At 44.5% G+C, this 19231-nt stretch overlaps 2 protein-coding genes across 2 annotated transcripts; one reads left to right on the forward strand and one right to left on the reverse strand.

The window, feature by feature from the left end:
* Positions 1 to 5142: 5142 nt before the first annotated feature.
* LOC119397105 (U7 snRNA-associated Sm-like protein LSm10) lies at positions 5143 to 7738 on the reverse strand. Its single transcript, XM_037664544.2, has 2 exons — positions 7440 to 7738; positions 5143 to 5659 (listed from the first exon to the last, which is right to left on the reverse strand). The coding sequence occupies exons 1-2, from the start codon at positions 7571 to 7573 to the stop codon at positions 5377 to 5379; spliced, it is 417 nt and encodes a 138-aa protein (XP_037520472.1). The 5' UTR covers positions 7574 to 7738; the 3' UTR covers positions 5143 to 5376.
* A 328-nt stretch (positions 7739 to 8066) lies between these two features.
* LOC119397106 (solute carrier family 35 member E3) lies at positions 8067 to 16201 on the forward strand. The gene is made up of 5 exons (XM_049417324.1): positions 8067 to 8610; positions 9015 to 9125; positions 10227 to 10388; positions 10878 to 10960; positions 12947 to 16201. Exons 1-5 carry the CDS (start codon positions 8200 to 8202, stop codon positions 13137 to 13139), a joined length of 960 nt encoding a protein of 319 aa, XP_049273281.1. The 5' UTR covers positions 8067 to 8199; the 3' UTR covers positions 13140 to 16201.
* Positions 16202 to 19231: the final 3030 nt, after the last annotated feature.

Here is a 19231-nt window from a genome sequence, read left to right on the forward strand (position 1 = left end):
CACAGAAGGAGACGCGCTTTTCGTAGAAACCCAAAGCCGACACGTGCGGTCCGCACAGACGGATAACTTCTCCAGCGGCAATGCACAAGGAAAGCATCTGGAATCAATAAAGGAGCTGCTACGGGGTGAAAGACGAAAAAGAAAAGACTCGAAGGAACGCGAGGGCGAAGTGCAAAGCTGTACAAATAGGGCAGGTGCGCGTGCGGGGGAGGGAGCGCTGAGGTTTTCTGGTAGGTTTGAAGAAAGGAAGAAGAGGGAAGCAATGCCAGGAAAGTTGCAGTGTAACTTTGGCAGCTGGGGGTCGCTGTGAAGGCGTGTAAATATTTTAGTATCACCCGAAAAGTTAAAGCATCAAAAAAATTTCGGGGGGGGGGTCAGAACCCCCTCAACCCCCCCCTAGTTACGGGCCTGCTGCCAGGTATGACATGGACCGAAAAAACGAGACAACACAGGGGGACGCACAAACTAACAACTACTTTATTTCGAGAATGGACAGACTGATGTACAAGAAAGAAAGGAGGAACATGAAAATGGGGGAAAATTCAGTAATGAAAAAATGGTTCACAAAAAAAGATATCAGCCTGTCAAACAGTGCCAGTGACACGTGTCATGAGTTGTGTATCGGTAACATGGTTGCCTTCAAAAAGTTAATTTCTTTTTCAGAGAGAGTGATAAAGTGATAACGCACCCTTTGCTGATGTGCATATGAAACGCTTCGGTAATTTCCCTCTCTGTCTGATTGAAAGAGCATGCCAAAACTTTTGTGTCATGAAACGTCGCCGTGCATTTACATTCTGCGCAGTGAGAAGCCAAATGGCCAGGGCGCGTCAACAGTGAAATAGCATAATTATGCTTTTTAAGTTGTTAGTTTGCACATCACCCTGTGTTGTCTCATGTTTTTTCGGTCCATGTCATACCTGGCAGTGCATCACAAGATGAAATACACATGCCATTCCAAATGATCCTACTGAAGAAAGAGCCACTATTTTTGTGCAGACACCAGTTTCTGAGCAAAAGCACACAGCAGATAACTTCTGCTCAGTAATCTTTTAAACATTAGTTTGTCAGTATAAACTGACTTGGTGTTTTTCTTCTATCAAAAAATAAAATTCAACTCTCTAAAAATATGACATCAAAGAAGTTGCTCGACGAAAACACGGACAGAAGAAGACAAGTACAAACACAGCGCAAACTTTCAACTGAATTTATTCAGTGTGTAGCAAAGCGATCGAACTTGGTAATGGGTCGTCCTCTCGAACACCTTCTAGTTGGTCGCCCTCTTCGGCTCTTTTCGAAGAGAACGCAACTCGCGCTGAGAGTCGGCCCTGCCTTGACTGTCGCTGTTGAGTATCGTCGCCGCTAATAAACCTCTTTATAAGTGACACAATAAATTCAGTGGCACAATAAATTTATTTGAAAGTTTGCGCTGTGTTTGTACTTTTCTTCTGTCAGTGTTTTCGTCATGCAATTTCTGTGATGTCATGGAACACCAACTAGCCCAAAATGCTGCTCTCTCTAAAAATAAGATTTCTTGTTTGAGAGAGAAAAGTGTACTTCTGCTGACATTGCCATCTGACAATGTCCCTAACAGTTGACTGTGCTGTTGTGATGGAGTATGTAAATTCATTTTATAGAAATGTTCTGTTCTCTTCTTTTTTTCCTGCATTGTGTTGTCTACAAGTTTGTTACCTATCATTTCACATTCATTAGTAGTGTGCACTTACTGTGTACTTGCAATCGAGGGATTGCAGTACAAAAAGAACTTTTACAATTGATTAAGTAAATGAATAAGTAAAGTGTTCAAATGTGACACGCAGAATGTTCAAATAGCACAAATTTTCCATCACGTTATCTTGCAGGGGGCATTCGTGTTTGAAGGCAGCATGATCGACATGCCCAGTGTGCGACAAGCACTCAACATTGTAGAAGCAGACCGGGCTATTCATGGCAAGCCCTCTCAAGACAAATAAAGAAAGCCTTCTTTTTGTTTAAACCCTCCAGACTTGTTTTCTCTCACTGCATGAGCCGACGAAACACCAGCTAATACTCTAATGCGGCCAATGAACACCAGCTAAAGCCACTTTTGCAATTGTCTCCTCTGATAGCAAAAGAGTCTTTTTTTTTTCATTAAAAGTAACGGGAAAAAAAATCCTCGGAGAATCTTCTTTGGGAGTACGAGTGGAGTTGCAGAGATTTGTCACACGCTGTGATTGCTTTCTCTCTTCATTTCTGACGAACACGCTGCAAGCTAAGCAGGGAGGGATGGCACGGGGATGCGCGTCATGACCTGGAGCACTTTTGCTTCTTTGCGGATTACTTTCAGTGTGATCGCGAGCCTGCACGGGCACGTGGCGGCTTCCCGTGGTGGCCGCAGTAACCATGCAGCCCACGATGCTCAAATCAGCAAATGGCCGTGAATTTGGGTATATGGCATCATTTGCACAAAGAAGAGGGAAAAATTTCTAGCTTACTTTGAGAATTCATTGTAAATTCCAGGCCACGTGCTGTGCTATAATGTGCTGCACTATAAGGAGCCTTGGCTTCCGATTGGCAGTGTTTTCTAAACATGCTGAAAAAGTGTTGCAGGGCCCCTTTAATTACTAGTGGTTGATTGTACTGAGGATGTTCTACGTCATGGGGCTCTTGTTACAAAATGTCCCAGTGTTGGCGCAAATCGTGTCCTACACTTAGCTTAATTCCTCAATTAGTAAAGCGCTCCTGTTCATAATGCTGGTGTTTTAAGTAGTAACAGGTTTGTACATACGGGGGCTATTGACAACACAATATGCATAAACAAGCAAATGAAACAAAATTGATCAGTTTGTGAACACTTTAGAAAATAGACGAATCCAGACGCATTGACATTAGATATATCAGTGTTCTTCATCTTCTACATTTCAGGATTTAGCCTGAGCGAATGCTCGCAGGCGACTGGCACTTGGCGCTTCTTGAAGGTCACATCTCCCACCACAGTGCAAGCGCGATGCGAGCTCGCTGCAATGTACAGTCACGTCAGGAAAAAATTGTTCCCGATACTTTTCATAAAAACCTCTGTTTCAACTTTGTCGAGTGTTGTTGCCGATACTGTAGGAGTGTTTTCATGTGACGTCAGCAATTTTGTTGTATACAATTCATGCCTTCCATGGTATTCCTGGAGGTACTCGGATCGAGATAAACTGTGACGTTTCACTGTGGTGGCTCTACAATGCTGTCTGTAATCAGATAGCATGTGCGACACAGTTGATAATGGTGATTTGTAGGGTTTTACGTTTCCCAACAATGAAATGAGTACAAGTTACGCGTTTAGAGGGGGGGAGGGGAGCTCCTGATTAGTTCAAAAATGTCGCTTTGCTGGCAGCAGCATTCGTGGATAGCCTTTTATTTAGTTAGCCAGGTCTCATGCTAAAAAAAATAAGCTGATAGATTTTTTTTGGGGACGGGGCACTTCGACCACCCACTTTATGCAAGTGTTTATACGCATACAAAATGTAAAGCTTTTCAGGGGGAGAAGGGGCAGGGTTTGAAGCAGATCTGTCTTCACCTTTTAGAAACTGAACGATTCCATCAACGAGAGCAGAGTATTATCTTTCCCTCGCTTCACTTTCTTGCTCCATGCCGGTTTGTTCCCCCTTGATGGACCAAAATACTTCCAGCAGTGAAGAGCTGCCCTTGAGTGACTTTGACTACAAGGCGCTGAGCATTAGAATTCTGGCCATTCCTGCTTGATCCTTGACCCTTTTTATGTGGCATTATTTGTGTCAGCTCTCTGGCAAGGGGGCATTCGTGGTTGAAGGCAGCATGATCGACATGCAGTGTGCGACAAACACTTCACATTGTGGAAGCAGACAAGGCTATTTATGGCAAGCCCTCTCAAGGCAAATAAAAGAATTTTCTTTTCCTGTAAACCCTCCAGACTTGTTTTGTCTCATTACATGAGCTGAACGAACACCAGCTAAAACCACTCTTGTCATCTTCTCTTCTGATGGCAAGAGTGGTTTTTTTTATATGGTACGAGTATAATGGTAACCAATACAGGACAATTTTTTTTTGCTGCTTGTTGCCCCTTTAAGGTTTACTTGTCCGACCGCGAAGTCAGGTTGGAGGATGCATGTGAGAGAAGTTAAGGTGCTTTGACTAATTGAGCAAGCGTAATTCTGACTACCTTGGCATCGTATTGAATTATTGATAAACATTCTTCTTTCTTAGTAAATACAACGTGGTGTCTGGGGTGGATTCAACGTTTGGGCAAGCATAGTGGAAATTTTGCGCGCACCACACAAAGACACAATGAAGAACCACAAGGACTTATTGCAGTTCGGGCAAAGGCAAGCAAGGAAGCTACTTGTTGGAAATTAATCATGCATTAAGACACTGTGTTTATTCGGGCTTTTTATAGCTGAAGAGCTGTTAGTATACATGCATACTAACAGAACTCTACAAGTGCAGCATTAGCCACAACTGAAATGACTGCAATCTTGGGGGGCAGGGGGGCTATAGTAATAATTGTTGAAACATTCAGTGCACCTTGTACAAAAAAAAAATGCAGAAGCTGATGATTCAAACAAAGTACAATATGTTACAGCTATTGCATGCCCCGGGCTGCCAACAGTAGTCGCAGCCAGTGATTTGATAAAATTAAGTGCAGTTTTCCCAGCACCACTGGCTCATTAATATTTGTGAACAGCGGACAGCCTACCAAAGACTGTACATGAATGATCAGTTTATTTCCATATGCTCGCAAAACATCGCAGCTTTACTAACCATTTTCTAGCCTTAAAAAGTTGCCATTCTCACAAGTCTGGCACAAACTACAATAGTTAAGGCTGGCTTTGTTCCAAAGCCCCGAAGAGTAATGGTGCAGCATGCTTCATGGGAAAATAAATATGCGTTCATGTCGAGGATACAAACACAACAGAAAGGCTACTTATGTTTGTGCAGTAAATTACAACTGAAAACAGCTTGCATTACACGCCAGTCCAACACTTGTTACAAGGATAATGGCAGCTTTGAAAAACAGTATTTAAGTTGTAGAATTTTAAATGCGAATGTGTGCTCTTGTAATACATAAAAAAATGTACCAGAGTTCATTGATGCGACATAAACGTAATGGCAGCATGCTCTGTTACAAATGAGAGTAGTGTAAAAGATTGTCATTCTGTTCCAAGGCATGATGCAAAAGAACTGACATATACATATTCAAGTAGAATTTTGCTGAATTTATGCAGTAAACACATCAAAACTTGAAACTCAGCAATTCCCATTTTTCACATTTAGTATGCAGGTACATAACAGTTGGAAATGTCCATGAAGGTTAAAGATGAGTACTATTCTTCCATTTAATTGGCAAAAGTCAGCAGCCAGAGTTTGTTGGGCATTCTAGCGAGGTTCTTTGGAGGATTCGGTGCTGCGCAGAAGCTTGTCCTGCTTTTGCCGCCGAATCTTCTCTCGTAGTAGTCGTGTCCGGATGACAACCGTCGACACGGGTCCTTCCGGATCTTGCCGTGCCCGCGTGTCCTGCAACTGGAGTGAAGCTGCCATGTCGATGTCATCTGGTATGTGGATGTAGCGTACTTGGCGTCCTTGTACAAAGAAGCTTGCGTAGTTCTCCTCGCCATTGGGGCCGACCACAGTTGCATTGCTCACGTCCACATTCATGAACCTGCGCCAAGTTGGCAATAAATTCGTGAAAGCTAATCGTTAAAGAAGGCACTGAATGATACATTTTATCAACTCCGTGACACCCTCAAGTTCTTATTGTATGTAAAATTAAGCCCTTGAGTGAAAGAAAGGAAACTTTTTCGAGGGTCTCGTTTCATTGTTAGACTCAACCAAATGAATCCAACAGACAGTTAAGCCAAGGAAAGCATAGGGGGCATCAGTTGCTGCCTTTAATGATATGTAATAATTATGACAAATTGAAATGGATTAAAGAGGTACTGACATCATTTTTCGAAGGTGAGCTTACTCCACAATACAAATCTTCCGTGTGGACAGATGGCTCTGAGCAAATGTGAAGATCAGAAAATGCTGATGAGATATTTTATTTTGATATTATAGTCAATTTTCCCAAGGAGCACCTGCTGACATTGATATTAGCTTGACGTCAGGCTACAGTAGTAATTCTGTAGCAGTCTGGCTAGTTGTGATGACGGCAGGTACCAAAACTTACAAAATGGCCGCTTGTGCGTCACCAACGGAGCCACAGTGCAGAGCGGCTGTGGAAACGTCGCAATATCTTGCGCAAGCACCTGACGAGAAGCTCATATCGTGTTTTGACATCAGGGTAGAGTAGGAACCTGAACTAGCTTTTAAAAACATACTGTAATTACTTTTTCAGTGTGCACTCACGCTTACCAGCACATTTCCTAGGCTCTTGGGTGCTTGGCCTTTCATTTGATTAAAAAAAACGATAGCTGAAAATTTTCGTATCAGTACCCCTTTAAAGGGGGCGAAAAATATCCCTTTTCTGTCAGGGGGATCCAGTGATTTTTCGTATACTTTAATTCATTTCCAATTACGTAATAATTACTACACTAGAGTTGATATCCTGTATGCTTTTCTTGGCCTGTCTGCTGGATTCGTGTGGTTGTGCCTAGGCCCTTGAGCTAATGTAGGCAGTTGCAGCCTTGAAGAAGAGAAGACTGCCAGTCAAAACGTTGGCTCCAGCAACACCCTGTTTTTTTTTCATCACTTCAAGCTTACATATTCCCTTGAACTTTTACCTTATTTAGGCCTTAGAGCGACACTTGAGTCATTGTGCAAGTTTGCTTCAAATTCTGCCTATCTTTTATTGCCGTTTATTTTATATTTGCTACAAGAGCATTTGCACAAAATGCACAGATGAGATTAGTAAAAGTTTACATTTTCTTTTTCTTTCATTGTGGATCACAGCATTTGAACTTCGAACGTCGCTGTCCAAGAACACCGTTTCTCTGACACTTCCATTTCACCACTTTTTACAAAACAAGAAAAAGTGGTTGTATTGGTCTATCTCACTGAACAAATTTTCAACAAGTTGCTGACCACATAATATTGTTACACTAAAACACATACATATATTGCACAATTGCATGTGCACAACTTCAGTGCGTTGATGTTGTACACTGGGCAACAACATAGCATGCGTTAGCTCTCACCAGGGGCCCTGAGCAGGGCGAGGATTAACCAACTGCTGCCATTCATTTGCACGTTTGCGCGCTCATAGGCATTTCTTTCCAATGGAAAGCAGGGGTGTATTTACAACTGTCACATAATTTCAAATATTGTAGGCAACACCACAAAGCTAACGAAAGACAGAGCCTTCGACACTTCCCCGCAATCCTTGCTGCTTTGAATCAGCTTGTGTATCGCTACCTCCTTCACGTGCAGGTTCAATTAATTCTCATTAATTATTGACATTTACGTTTCGCGCCCCGCATGAAATATACTGATGGTCTTACGCGTCCACACTTTCAACGGTGCCCCAGACGCTCAGTTCGTTGCGCAGTTCAATCGTAGTCTGTCGGCCTCGCAGTGTTTGTAACATCAACACCAACGACTTCGCGACCAGCGCGCGCTCCCTCGGAGTTGCCATCACAGCAATGTGAATGAAGCAAACTTGTAAGGAAGAAATCGGCAGTTCAGGAGAGCGCTAGCTGAGCTATTTTCAACTTGGCTTTTTGAGCATTTGCTGCGCTTTGTTTTCTGCACACACACATATACACGCTACCGAGCACGTTCCTCAACGTTGTAGACGAAAACATCAGACTACATCAGACCAGAGAACACCAGACTTTGCGGAAATGCGCGCCATGTGCGCGTGTTACAGTTTTATCAAAGCCGCGTTCCCGTAGTTGTGCGAAATTTTCGAACTTTTTTGCATTGTTGCAATCGCAGACTTAATCTTTTATGTCATCAGCGATATAGCACTGTTCCTTACGTAACATTATTTTTTAACTGTGCAAAGCAATGCGAAAATTATGCACAAAAACCTAGAGCGGTTTCGGTTTCTAGATTTGTTTATCTCTACGGCAGTGGCTACGGCCGCTGTTGGATCTGTCTTTAGAGTTGTGCGGCGTCCTCCGTTGTGACCGTCGTTGTGACATCTGAGCCATCTGAGCATTCAGAACTTCTGAAAGTATTCGAAGAGATGGCTTCGACGCGACAGGCATTTGCTTCCGATGGTTGAGCTGCACAAGGGTCGCGCCTTCGATCACCGTCATGAAGCCAGACGGGAAAGACGAGTCGGTGATCGCCAACAAACGCTTCACGGCACTGTGCTTGTCGTGGAACGTGATACTGTCAATTCTCATTGTGATTCTGAACAAATGGGTGTACGTGTACGTCAACTTTCCGAACATTACCATGACCATGTACCACTTCGCGATGACCTTCGCGGGCCTGCTTGTGTGCCGCGCGTTCAACGTGTTCCAAGTGAAGAAGCTGCCGCTGCGTCAGATGTTACCGCTCGCGACGACTTTCTGCGGTTTCGTCGTCCTCACCAACCTCTCCCTGGGTCACAACACGGTGGGGACCTACCAGATCATCAAGACCCTCACCATGCCGACCATCATGGTCATCCAGCACTACTGGTACAAGAAGAGCTTCTCGCTGGGCATCAAACTCACGCTGGTGAGCGCATGAATAGTTCGGCAGTGTTACCCGCGCTTTTCTCCAAATCAGATATTTGAGACATACATCGTGCAGGATGCACGCGCAACTTGAAGGAGCACACTATAAACACCAGTTGCAACATCAATGATAACTGCGAGTTAACTCGGCTACTCGATCGCTGGCGGATTTATGAGGCTGGCGACTTTATAATTCTCGACGGTGTCACTAAATGACATTTTATGTCAGTTGAAATGCTCTCATTCGCGGTCCTTGCACTTAGGAAGTGGCAGCTTTCTTGCGTCAATACTTCCCCTGTGTATGGAAGCTTGAAGAAGAAAGTAAAAACGTTTGGTATTCATACCTAGAGCGCTCATGTTTATGACAGGTTTGTGTGTGAATCTGATATAAGCAGATCTGCGCAGGTACCGCTGACGTTGGGCGTGTACCTCAGCACCTACTATGACATCCGGTTCAACATTCTTGGCACATGCTATGCCCTGGCCGGTGTGGTCGTCACTTCCCTCTACCAAGTGGTACGTTCCTTGTGACACTTCGGCTTTTTGCTTTCCGCTTGCGTAACAGCTAATTCCAGAACCTGCTCTGTCAACCTTGGTGGCACATCGATTACGGTGCGTGGCTGCTGACCCTTGAGTCGTGGGCTTGATCCCGGCCCCTGCCAGGATCAAACTATGGAGGGATCACATTTCTATGGAGGCGAAATGCTAGTGGTTTGTGTACTATGTGATATCAGTGCACGTTAAAGAACACCACAGTTGAAATTTCCAGAGCCGTCCACTACGACTTACCTCAATCATTTCATTGTTTTGGTGTGTAAAACCCCAGATAATATTATTATTATTATTATTCACATCCTGCTCTGATAGCTCATCTCTTTTGACTTGCTTGCAAAAAAGGGCTTAGTGTCATGTGTAAACCAGTGCAGTCAGTAACTCTCACTCTAATATAGCGAAGGCATTGTTCAGATTGGTTTTTTCTCAGCATTTGTGCTCTGCGTGTATGCTGGCTTCCAAGTACAGTTTAACCTAAATAATGATGAACACGGTTATAATTACATGATCATAACAAAGTAAATCTATAATGTTTCTCACCAGTAGTGGCTTGTAACAGTTATCTGATGTGAGAAAGGTTGAGATGTACGTACGAGTAAATCTGAGCGACATACTGCAAGGTTAACCAGCACGAAAGATGAACACTAAAGGAAAACATGAGCATATATCACAAGTGCTGAACTGTAAACCAGGGTTCATTCAGAAACAAGCTTCTTATAATGTCACCTGCCACAACTGACAAAAAACTATTATCATTGAAAGGAAACACAGCGTATCTGTACACACGAATGCACGTGGCAGGTCATTAACGCACACTGTTGTGTGCTCACCACATTATCAAAGGCAGCAACAATCTCACTTGTTCGTTTAGCGCTGGTCCTGTGTGTGTGTTTTCCTTTAGCGTTTATCTATTTTGCTGGTTAACCTTGCAGTAACAAAGTCCTTGTCGTGTGAGATGTGACTTCTGTATTTGCTGGCCCTCGTCTTTCACAACTTGGAGCTGAGCTTGCAGCAGAAGCGCATCTATGACTGGCTGTAGATAGTTGTATCGCCCGTCTTGTGCAGTGGGTTGGTGAGAAGCAGAAGGAGTTCCAGGTGAACTCGATGCAGCTGCTCTTCTACCAAGCACCCCTCTCGGCGCTCATGCTGGTGGTGCTGGTGCCGATAGTCGAGCCACCCTGGGCTCCTGGAGGGTTCCTTTACCAGCAGTGGAGCTGGCTGCACCTGGTGGGTTGCATAACTTCCTTTCAGCTTTCTTCTATATCATTACCTGTTGGCTTCTTTGGTGGTTTACTGCACTTAACGAGTGCCTTATCCTCTTATTCTCACGAAACTGCCTTCAGCTGCACATTAGGTGTCACATCAACTTTATTCGAACCATTTGTGTTGAATCCACTTTCACGTAAATGCATGAAACTGTCTTTATTTTGAAATCTTTCACAAGCCAGTAATGAGAAATACTAGCAGTGTTACAAGGTTTCAGACCTGATGCTGCAGTGTAACACAATGTAAAAAGGAAATGTAATGCACGCAGCAGAAGTGAAGTTCTGTCTAGTAGTTGGTTTATGACAAATTATTGCTGTGCACACTTGTTTTACCAACATCATAATTGGCGTACAATTTGAACCTCTCTGGCCCTTTGTTTCTATTGTGTCTCTGAGGCACTCAGCTTGCACATGCCTGTTGGCTGAGACCCAATGCTGACATTTATTGCAGACGCTGGTGCTGACAACAGGTGTGGTGGCCTTCCTGGTGAACCTGTCTATATACTGGATCATAGGAAACACTTCTGCAGTCACGTATCCTTAATGCTTTCTGCCTTTTGCTGTGAGTGACAGCAGAACTCACCTTGTCGTGTTTGCCTGGTAACTTGACGCTTAGGATCGATTTCTTTTGGTAGGCCTAGACAAATACACTACTTGTAGAAAAACATTAATTCTTTCGGCCACTGTGTCTTGGTCTTTATATGCAGGGCTGAAATATTTCAGAAAGAAACGTGCCTTTCATTGTTAATTGCAACCCTACGATGCTGGATCCCCTTATTCTTGCTAATTTCATTGCTGATGCAGGGCACAACGTGCGAAATCTTATTACAAAGCAAGTTAATCGTTCGACTTGCTTCAAGAATCTTCCAAAGCATGTTGAAGGAACCAAAGCCACAGTATGTGTAAAATTTGATCGGTAACTTCATAGAAAAATATGAAACGGTTGTTTAGGGGTGGCATCAGTGGGGGGAACGGGGTGCAGCTTCCCTCCTAAGATTTTCGCCTACTCCCCCCCCCCCCCCCCCCCCCCCCCCCCCAAGAGCAAACATATTCAAAACGCAGCGCATAAGTTCCCAGCTGCCCTGCCCCCTTGAAGAAATTCGCTTGTAATGGGTGCCCCCCAGTAAAAAAATCCTGGCGCCGCCTCCTCTGTGGTTGTTACGTCAGAAGTGACTTGTAAATCCTGTTTTATGGCTTGTGCGCCAGTTTTTTGTTTCGCTAACCATCAGAAGAAATGTCATTGTACTACACCAAAATTTAGAGATGGGCACTATCAGTACATCATGGCATGAAAAATGCATGAGCCAATATATTCTGCACCCATTGCACCTATTTTTCATGTTTGAATGTTGTTTACTACAGTCAGATGAGAATTTATCTAATAGGCGACTTAAAAGGGGAGGCTGTTGTGCTTTTTCCTCAGAGAACTTGTACATAGGAGGAGTGACTTATGTTACATCTTAGGTGATGAGGTTTGCTAGTTTATGGGCACTTTTAGGGGCCCATTTTATTAAACGGTAACCTAACATTCTGCTTCAAGAGTGTGGTGAGGTGTAAATAACCTCCCATGGTTGATGTAGGTAGAAAAGGCAGAGCTAAAACATATTGTTCACTTGTCACAGCAGAAACAAACGTGATTCTTGTGCCATGTATGTGCAAACAAACATACAAAACTAAAACACAAGACTGCATACTAAAACTGAGTGGTAGTGCAAATGTCTCACTCACAATATATAGCTATCCGGGATCATGTTACGTAAGGATCTTTTTGATTTGATGCTATTCATTTCATATTATCTGTCCCGCTGATGCCCAGTCAAGGTCGTAGGCAGATAACAGCTATTTTGAACTACTAACAAAGGGCAAAAATAACAGAAAATTATATCAATTATATTGCATACCTAACGTGGGCCCTCTCATGCAGTGAATCGTTAATCGTTTACTTTCTGGTCGAACATCTGTGTGTAACACAGCCACATTGAGCACGCATAACATCTTCGTTACATATTGCATTTTCGGCTGCTCACCTGAAGGTCGTGGGATCGAATCGCAGCTGTCGCGGCTGCATTTCGATGGAGGTGAAATGCTAGAGGCCTGTGGACTTTTAGATTTAAGTGTACGTTAAAGAACACCAGATGGTCAAAATTTTCGGAGCCCTCCATTACAGCGTCCCTCATAATCATATTGTGGTTTTGGGAGGTAAAACCCCAACAATTATCATTATATTAAATGTTGCATTTGTCATGAGCGTATATACTACTCATTACTCACAGATGTCGAAGAAAAACATGGCAGGTTTGCTTTACATCTGATAGCTTGTTATATATCTGCGTTCTTTATACCATCAAGCTTGAATTGCAGGAACAAAAAAAACAAGAGTGCCCTGTATCAGGCATTCACCCACCTCTTCATTCCTTCCCTCTTTTGTTGTCTTTAAAATCACCCTATTCCAGTTATGCTGTATTGTAACAAGGTAGCAAAAAAGATGCATCATCATGCTCCTTGACCATGTGGCTACAGCTATAACGTGGTGGGCCACATGAAGCTGATGCTTGTGCTTGTGGGCGGCTTCGTTGTCTTCCAGGACCCCATACACACCGAGCAGGCCATCGGCATTGCAGTCACGCTGACGGGCGTGCTGCTGTACACGTACATCAAGGTGCAGCAAAATGTAAAGGAGAGGCTGGTGGGAGCCAAAGCCACGATGGCATAGCCATTGCAGTCACTCGTAGCCTTGGGCTAGCTGCTCCAATAAGGTCACGCATCGGTCATTTGTACACACGAAATTCACCTGCTATGGTGGCTGGAAGCACCGACACTTTGCTGCCGATAGTAAGGTTGCTGGTTCATTTCCCAGCCCCGACTGCAATGTATAATTGCAAAGGTGATGTCACAGCCCCAGATGAAGGCTGCTCCAATAGGGTAGTGTATCAGTCATGTGTCAGGAGAAGTGACCAAGAATAGCACTGATATGTCGCCAAGAGTGAGGCTGCAGATGCATTTCCCAGCCTAGACTGCACACACACCAGCGCTCACTTCAATCCATAATTTACTTTGTGCCAAGATTTTGGAATACGTTGAGGTGTGCCATATATATTGCCACATGTGTTTCTTATTATCACTTTTGCTATAGTATTTGGTTTTCGCCCACAAAGACTGTCAGTGCCTCATTGTTGGAGAGGCTTTGCGATTGTTGTAGATCGTTTTGGTAAGATTGCGCGCGGGATGCGAGCATTCGAGCTTATTCTAGAGCTTGCGCGACGGCCAGCAATACACGTTGTACACTGATAGCGGCGAACAGGGCGTCGGCCGTCGATAAACTGACAAGCGGTGAAGCGCGTCGGCGTCCATACATGTGCCGTCAAGAATTCCAGCATTATCGCTGGCCATCGCGCAAGCTCTAGAATAAGCTCAAATGTTCGCGTCCTGCGCACAATCTTAACCAAACGATCTACAACAATCGCGAAGCCTATCGAACAATGAGGTGCTGACAGTCTTTGTGGGTGAAAACCGAATACAGCAAAAGTGATAATGAGAAACGCACGTGGCAATATGCACTCAAGCTCGTTTAGTATTATGATCAACTTTGTTGTGCAAGATGTGTTCATTATAATTGGGCTTTCCTCTCGGAACTAGTGATAAGAAAGAGGGAAAGATTTATTTCCAAAGGTGACACTTACTGTGCTTATGCATGCTGGCAGAAATTGGCGATTGAGGTCTGTTTCAAAAGTGTCAAGCCGTTAATGGCGCTCCCCAGTTTTTACAAGCTCTGAATGTGTTCATACGTCAGGCCCCTTCCAGTCCTCTTTACTGGAGGCCTACACATCCAAAAGCTGTCGTAGCTCTCCAACAGTGCTTCATTGTACAGGTAGGTTTGCCGACGCATCTACGTCATCGACATAAATGGTCTGCTTTTGGCAAGACTTACCTTGACACCCCGTGTCCACATTGCTGAGGAGGAGGAAACGGGAGCTTTCAAAAAGCATTTTTTAAAATTCTTTACTGTCTTGACCTATTTACATGGTGGCTTTGTAATTTTTGTTCTATGTAAAAGTCAGATCTGAGGACATTGCTCTTTGTCATGTGGACATGCGAGAAAAGCAGTGTACATTATCCTCAGCATGCCAGCCACTATCATTAAGTGGAAGGCTAGGCCTGAGGGCACTACTTGTGGAATGACCTGCTTCGCTTATAGTGGTCGCTCTAGTGGTTTCTGACTGGCAGATAATTGAGCAAATGGTGCTACAGGTTAACGTGATGGCAAGCTCAGATTGTAGTCCCGCCGGAATCTCGTTTCTTAATCTCTGTCCCTTCATGACGGTGATATGAACTGTACGGAAACGCCGTATAAATTTCTGTCTTACTACAACCGTGTATCCCTTCTGTTGGTTACACAGTGTCCTCGAATGGCAGATTTGCCAATTCATTCAGATCGTCTACTCTTCATACTCGTTCTGCATGTCGCCATCCTGAGTATCATTTTCAAGCAGATGAAGAGCTGTGTCACTTGTGCGGATGTTAGTAGGGTTTGGTTAAAAATTATGTCAAGGCTCTTTCCAACTGCACCGCTGGTCTCAAATTGAGTTTGAAACCACCATGACATGACTAGTTTCTTTGCACTGTTAGGGAGCATGGGCACTACACAAGTCATACAGTTGCAATAGCCTGTGTGATGTCGCTATTGCAGCATCACTTGCACAAGGCAAAAAAAGAAAGAAAAATGAGATTTGTAACAGCATTGATTGGCTGCATTCATGCAGTATGCACGGTTGGGGACCAGTCTGTTTTGTGAAGTTGCTGCCCTGCCACAATTAGTATGTTTCTGGTATGTGAACCAACCAGGGGCTCATATGCCGTAGCTTCTCATAGAGTCCTTTTGGTTGAAGACAGTTATTCCTTAGTAGCCACAAGATGGAATCGTTATATGTGTGTTGAATCATTATATGCGTGTTGAACTGTGCTGTTGGCTTGAAGCCTTCTACAACAGTGGCATTTATGGCACAGTTACGCATGTGTAACTCAAAAGCCATTCCGTGGTCGTGAAAACACCACGATGTCATCACTCCATGGCTGCTTCTTAAATCTCAAAGATGCCGAAAAAGTGTGCCTACGTCTTCATCCTGTGGCCAGAGCTTTCGAAATGCGCAATGCTATGCATATGTTGTGGCTTTAGTTCCCACCTGCTGTACGTAGACTCTTTAGTACGAGTTGTCTGTTCCCAGATCACTCAACTGAGGACCAGCTTTGCTGACCATTGGGTGGCTGATAATTTGGTGGTCACTGGCTTTGTCAGAAACTTACTGTGTTTAAGTACAAGGTGTAGAAGAGGGGAAATCAAGTCAAGATGTCACTGTTTCCTGCGAACAAAGTTCGGAAGTTAACGCAGATTTGGCAGCACGACAAAAAAGACGCAGACGACTGAAGGGAAAAAAAGGTTGAGCTTGGCGAGTTTTATCAGTCTAAGCGCCAGACAAAGGACGGCAACGCTAACGCAAGTGCTCTTCCATAAGGAACGAGTTACTGCTGTCCTTTCTTATGTCTGTTTCACTTGTCTGAGTGCTTGTGTCGTTTGTCCTTGCTTGTTGCTGCACAGCTGAAGAAGACCACGAATGCTGCGCTGCCATTACCACCAGCCGAAGCCAAGCCACTCATCGAAACCTAGTCAAACACAAACTATGTTCCTCTGCCTTTTAGGCGGACCTCACTTGCAACAAAAGTGTGATCAGGATTTGTTACAACCTGGTCACTTTGGTATTAAACACTTGTTTTGGTCACAGTTTAGCTGTGTGTTTTTCATTCATGGACTCCTCTGTTTTTTTGATAATGCAACGCATGTCAGTGTCATATAGTTAACTTCCGATCGGTTAACTTCAACCCAGGTGATTCAAAGAAATCTCAAAAATGTTTTGTGTTAGCTAACTATATTATGAAACACGCTTTCGGGCTTCTTAGTCGGGTTCAACCATACTTTATGTATTTTCGTGCATGCGCTTGTATGTGTGCGTGTATATATACGCAAGCTAAACTAAAAAATTTCGGGGGGGGGGGGGTGAAGCCCCCCCCTTCCCCCCCCTGGCTGGCCCGCGCTGCTGCTGCTGTGCGGTGCAAGAGACGGTCGGTTCCATGAGCTGCTGCGAGGAGTCTGTGAAGCGAGATTCGACGCGAAGCTTCCGCGGTAACCTCTTGTTGATTTAATTGGTAAGCGATATGTTTCCTAAAAATTGCGCGACCAATAAAATGCGAACATTACGTCGTGTAGTGGTCTAAATATCTAAATAACACATGACTATATATACTGACTTGCTCGATGCGCGAAGTTAAGGACACGTACGTGCGCCAGCCCTGAACTCAAAATAGACCTGCGCGTTTCAGGATTGCGTGTTCCGCGCATCGCGGTAACGGATTGCCCATATCGTAAAGCTTTCACACAGGTGGCACTCAAACTCGCTGCCCCGAGGACCACGATGCGGGCGTGCTGGGACAGCTGCGTACCTTGCAGGCGAAGCGGATCGGGTCGTTGCGAGAGCTAGCTCGCGCAACTGCTAGCATCCCCTGCACCGTCGCTAGGTTGATTTCACCGCAAAGCTCGTTCAGCTCGATCGAAGCATCGAAGTGCGAAACTTTGAAAGGAGAAAGGGCGGGGGAAAGGTGCGTCCTTCCCAACCCCGGCCGAAAACCTTAGATCGCCTTTTATTTTCTGCTGCGTTGTTTCTTTTTATAATCTGTGTTTTATTTCTGGTGTCTGCTAATTGTGAGATGAAACCCCATCTTATAAAAAAAAAAGAAAAAAAAAAGGAAAGCCCTAATGTAGACACGGACAAGAGTACATCACACGAGGACGGGCGCTGACTGCCAACAAAGCTTTTACTGTGCGTGCAGAAAAATATAGCTTATAAAAAAAAGGGGGGGGGGGGGGTAGAACAGGAAGATGCAGGTTTCGCGCGGTACTAATGATAAAAAAAGAGACGTTAAGGTTGCTGGAAGAAGCTGTATGCCTTGTCAGAAAGGATGAATGATGGTCCCCCACCTCCACGATGATCACGGTACACGTACTTCCGAGGCCCCTGACAACTCTGTACTATTTACACTGATTTAGTAGCAAGGAAATGTATTGCACGGAGGCATTCTGGCGTAAACTGACAGCTTCGTTTCCATGTGTGGCACTTCCTGAATATTGTTTCACAAATCAACAGGGGCGGCGCCAGGATTTTTTACTGGGGGGCACAAATGGGTTCCTTTCAGGGGGGCAGGGAGGCTGGGAACATAGCATTGTATTTGAGTATGCTTGCTCTTGGGGGGGGGGCAGGCAAAAATTTTGGGGGGGGCTGGAGCCCCCCCCCAAACCCCCCATTGGCGCCGCCCCTGCAATCAAAGAACTAAAAATTGTCGCGGGAAAGGAACGTACTACGACAGTCGTACGTGTGCCGATTCACTGAACTTTGAAAATGTTTTTCTTTCTTTCCCGTGTCGGTGCTTCGATACAGATTGACCCTCATCAACAGTGGAAAGGCCATGCGAAGAGTTCACACTGAACGTTCAAACGCGTAGCTTCCCTTCATTCTTCCTTTGTTGAACAAAAAATGAAAGGCAAAAAATGAAGATACTGGCTGGCGCGCTAATCGCGTTTTCCACAGAGCACCTACAGCCAATTTTCTACTTCGTCTTGGCTCATTTATTTATTCAGAAAACAATAATACTAGCGCTGAAAGATTGTCGGGACGACTTACACATTGCACAAAGCAATCTGTGATCTCGTTTCCCAAAAGACGAAAAAGAATCTCCTGTTAAATTCATCGTCGTTTTTTACTGAGAGTTTATACAGGCTTTGTCCCGTTCCCGCTTTCATATATTTCGGAATGAATATCCAATTTTTTATACCACGTTTGGTTTGCAAATAAACTTGCGTGACTTTATTTACTACCAGCACACGCGTTGCACGCGTGCATGAATGTTTAAAATAAAAGAACATCCCGTTTTCCCCTCGTGTATTCACGTTCAAAGAAGCAAGAATTGGGCGGCGATTATACAGCTACGAACGGTGGAGCGTGTCTTTTCCTTGGCGTGGAGTTTCCCATAGAAACAAGCATGCACACAAGCATCAAACGCCCGCTATTCACTGGAAATAGATCGTCGTATTGCGATCTCGTGCATATTTGTCTTCCTTGTATTAATATTGTAACCGCTTCGCTCCGATCTAATCGCTCTCATGAAAAGCGCAACTCTGCAAACGCGTTGTTTCATGAACTTTTTTTTTTCTTGCTCGCAGGAAGATAGCGAGGGCGGGTGGGTGACGCCCACAAACTTCAAACTGGCGCGAACGCGGTTCATGCAGCAAATCCCTGGAATTCGCTCTCCTAATTTACCCGTGCATATATACAACGCTTACGACAGCACGCAGCTCCGATATGAAGAAACCAATTTTTTCCTGCCTCTGATCCACTCTGTACGCATACACATGTGAGCTAAATGGATGCACTGTTGCGGGGGGTGCAGAATGCCGGCACGGGACAGAAAAGTTTTCAGAGCATGGGACCCGCGAACAATCGGCGTTTCCTAACAGCCAACAACGCAACCTGGCATTACATAGTCACAGCCTGTATTTCCTACAGTACCCCATGGAGCTTTACCTACCAATTAAATGCTCCTTTGCGCAACAGCGAGCAGGAAAGTGAAAGTTTTTCTGAGCTCTCTGAACTGCATGAATATCTGCAGTGCTCTCCCCTCCCTCTGCATGCCAGTTGCGTGTCAGCACGGCAGCCCACAAGCTCAGGCAGGATGGCTGAAAAGTGAGTAATGGCTGCAAAT

Source organism: Rhipicephalus sanguineus, chromosome 6 (genome assembly GCF_013339695.2).
Source record: "Rhipicephalus sanguineus isolate Rsan-2018 chromosome 6, BIME_Rsan_1.4, whole genome shotgun sequence".
Classification (NCBI taxonomy): Eukaryota; Metazoa; Arthropoda; class Arachnida; order Ixodida; family Ixodidae; genus Rhipicephalus; species Rhipicephalus sanguineus.

What these genes read in the sequence shown, in the direction of transcription:
- LOC119397105 (XM_037664544.2), bottom strand. Translation starts at nt 7,573, where the DNA reads ATGGCAACTCCGAGGGAGCGCGCGCTGGTCGCGAAGTCGTTGGTGTTG. An exon ending in ACCGTTGAAAGTGTGGACGC is followed by an intron (nt 5,660 to 7,439) that starts GTAAGACCATCA and finishes AACTTGGCGCAG; the next exon opens with GTTCATGAATGTGGACGTGA.
- LOC119397106 (XM_049417324.1), top strand. Translation starts at nt 8,200, where the DNA reads ATGAAGCCAGACGGGAAAGACGAGTCGGTGATCGCCAACAAACGCTTC. An exon ending in TGGGCATCAAACTCACGCTG is followed by an intron (nt 8,611 to 9,014) that starts GTGAGCGCATGA and finishes AGATCTGCGCAG; the next exon opens with GTACCGCTGACGTTGGGCGT. An exon ending in AGTGGAGCTGGCTGCACCTG is followed by an intron (nt 10,389 to 10,877) that starts GTGGGTTGCATA and finishes CATTTATTGCAG; the next exon opens with ACGCTGGTGCTGACAACAGG.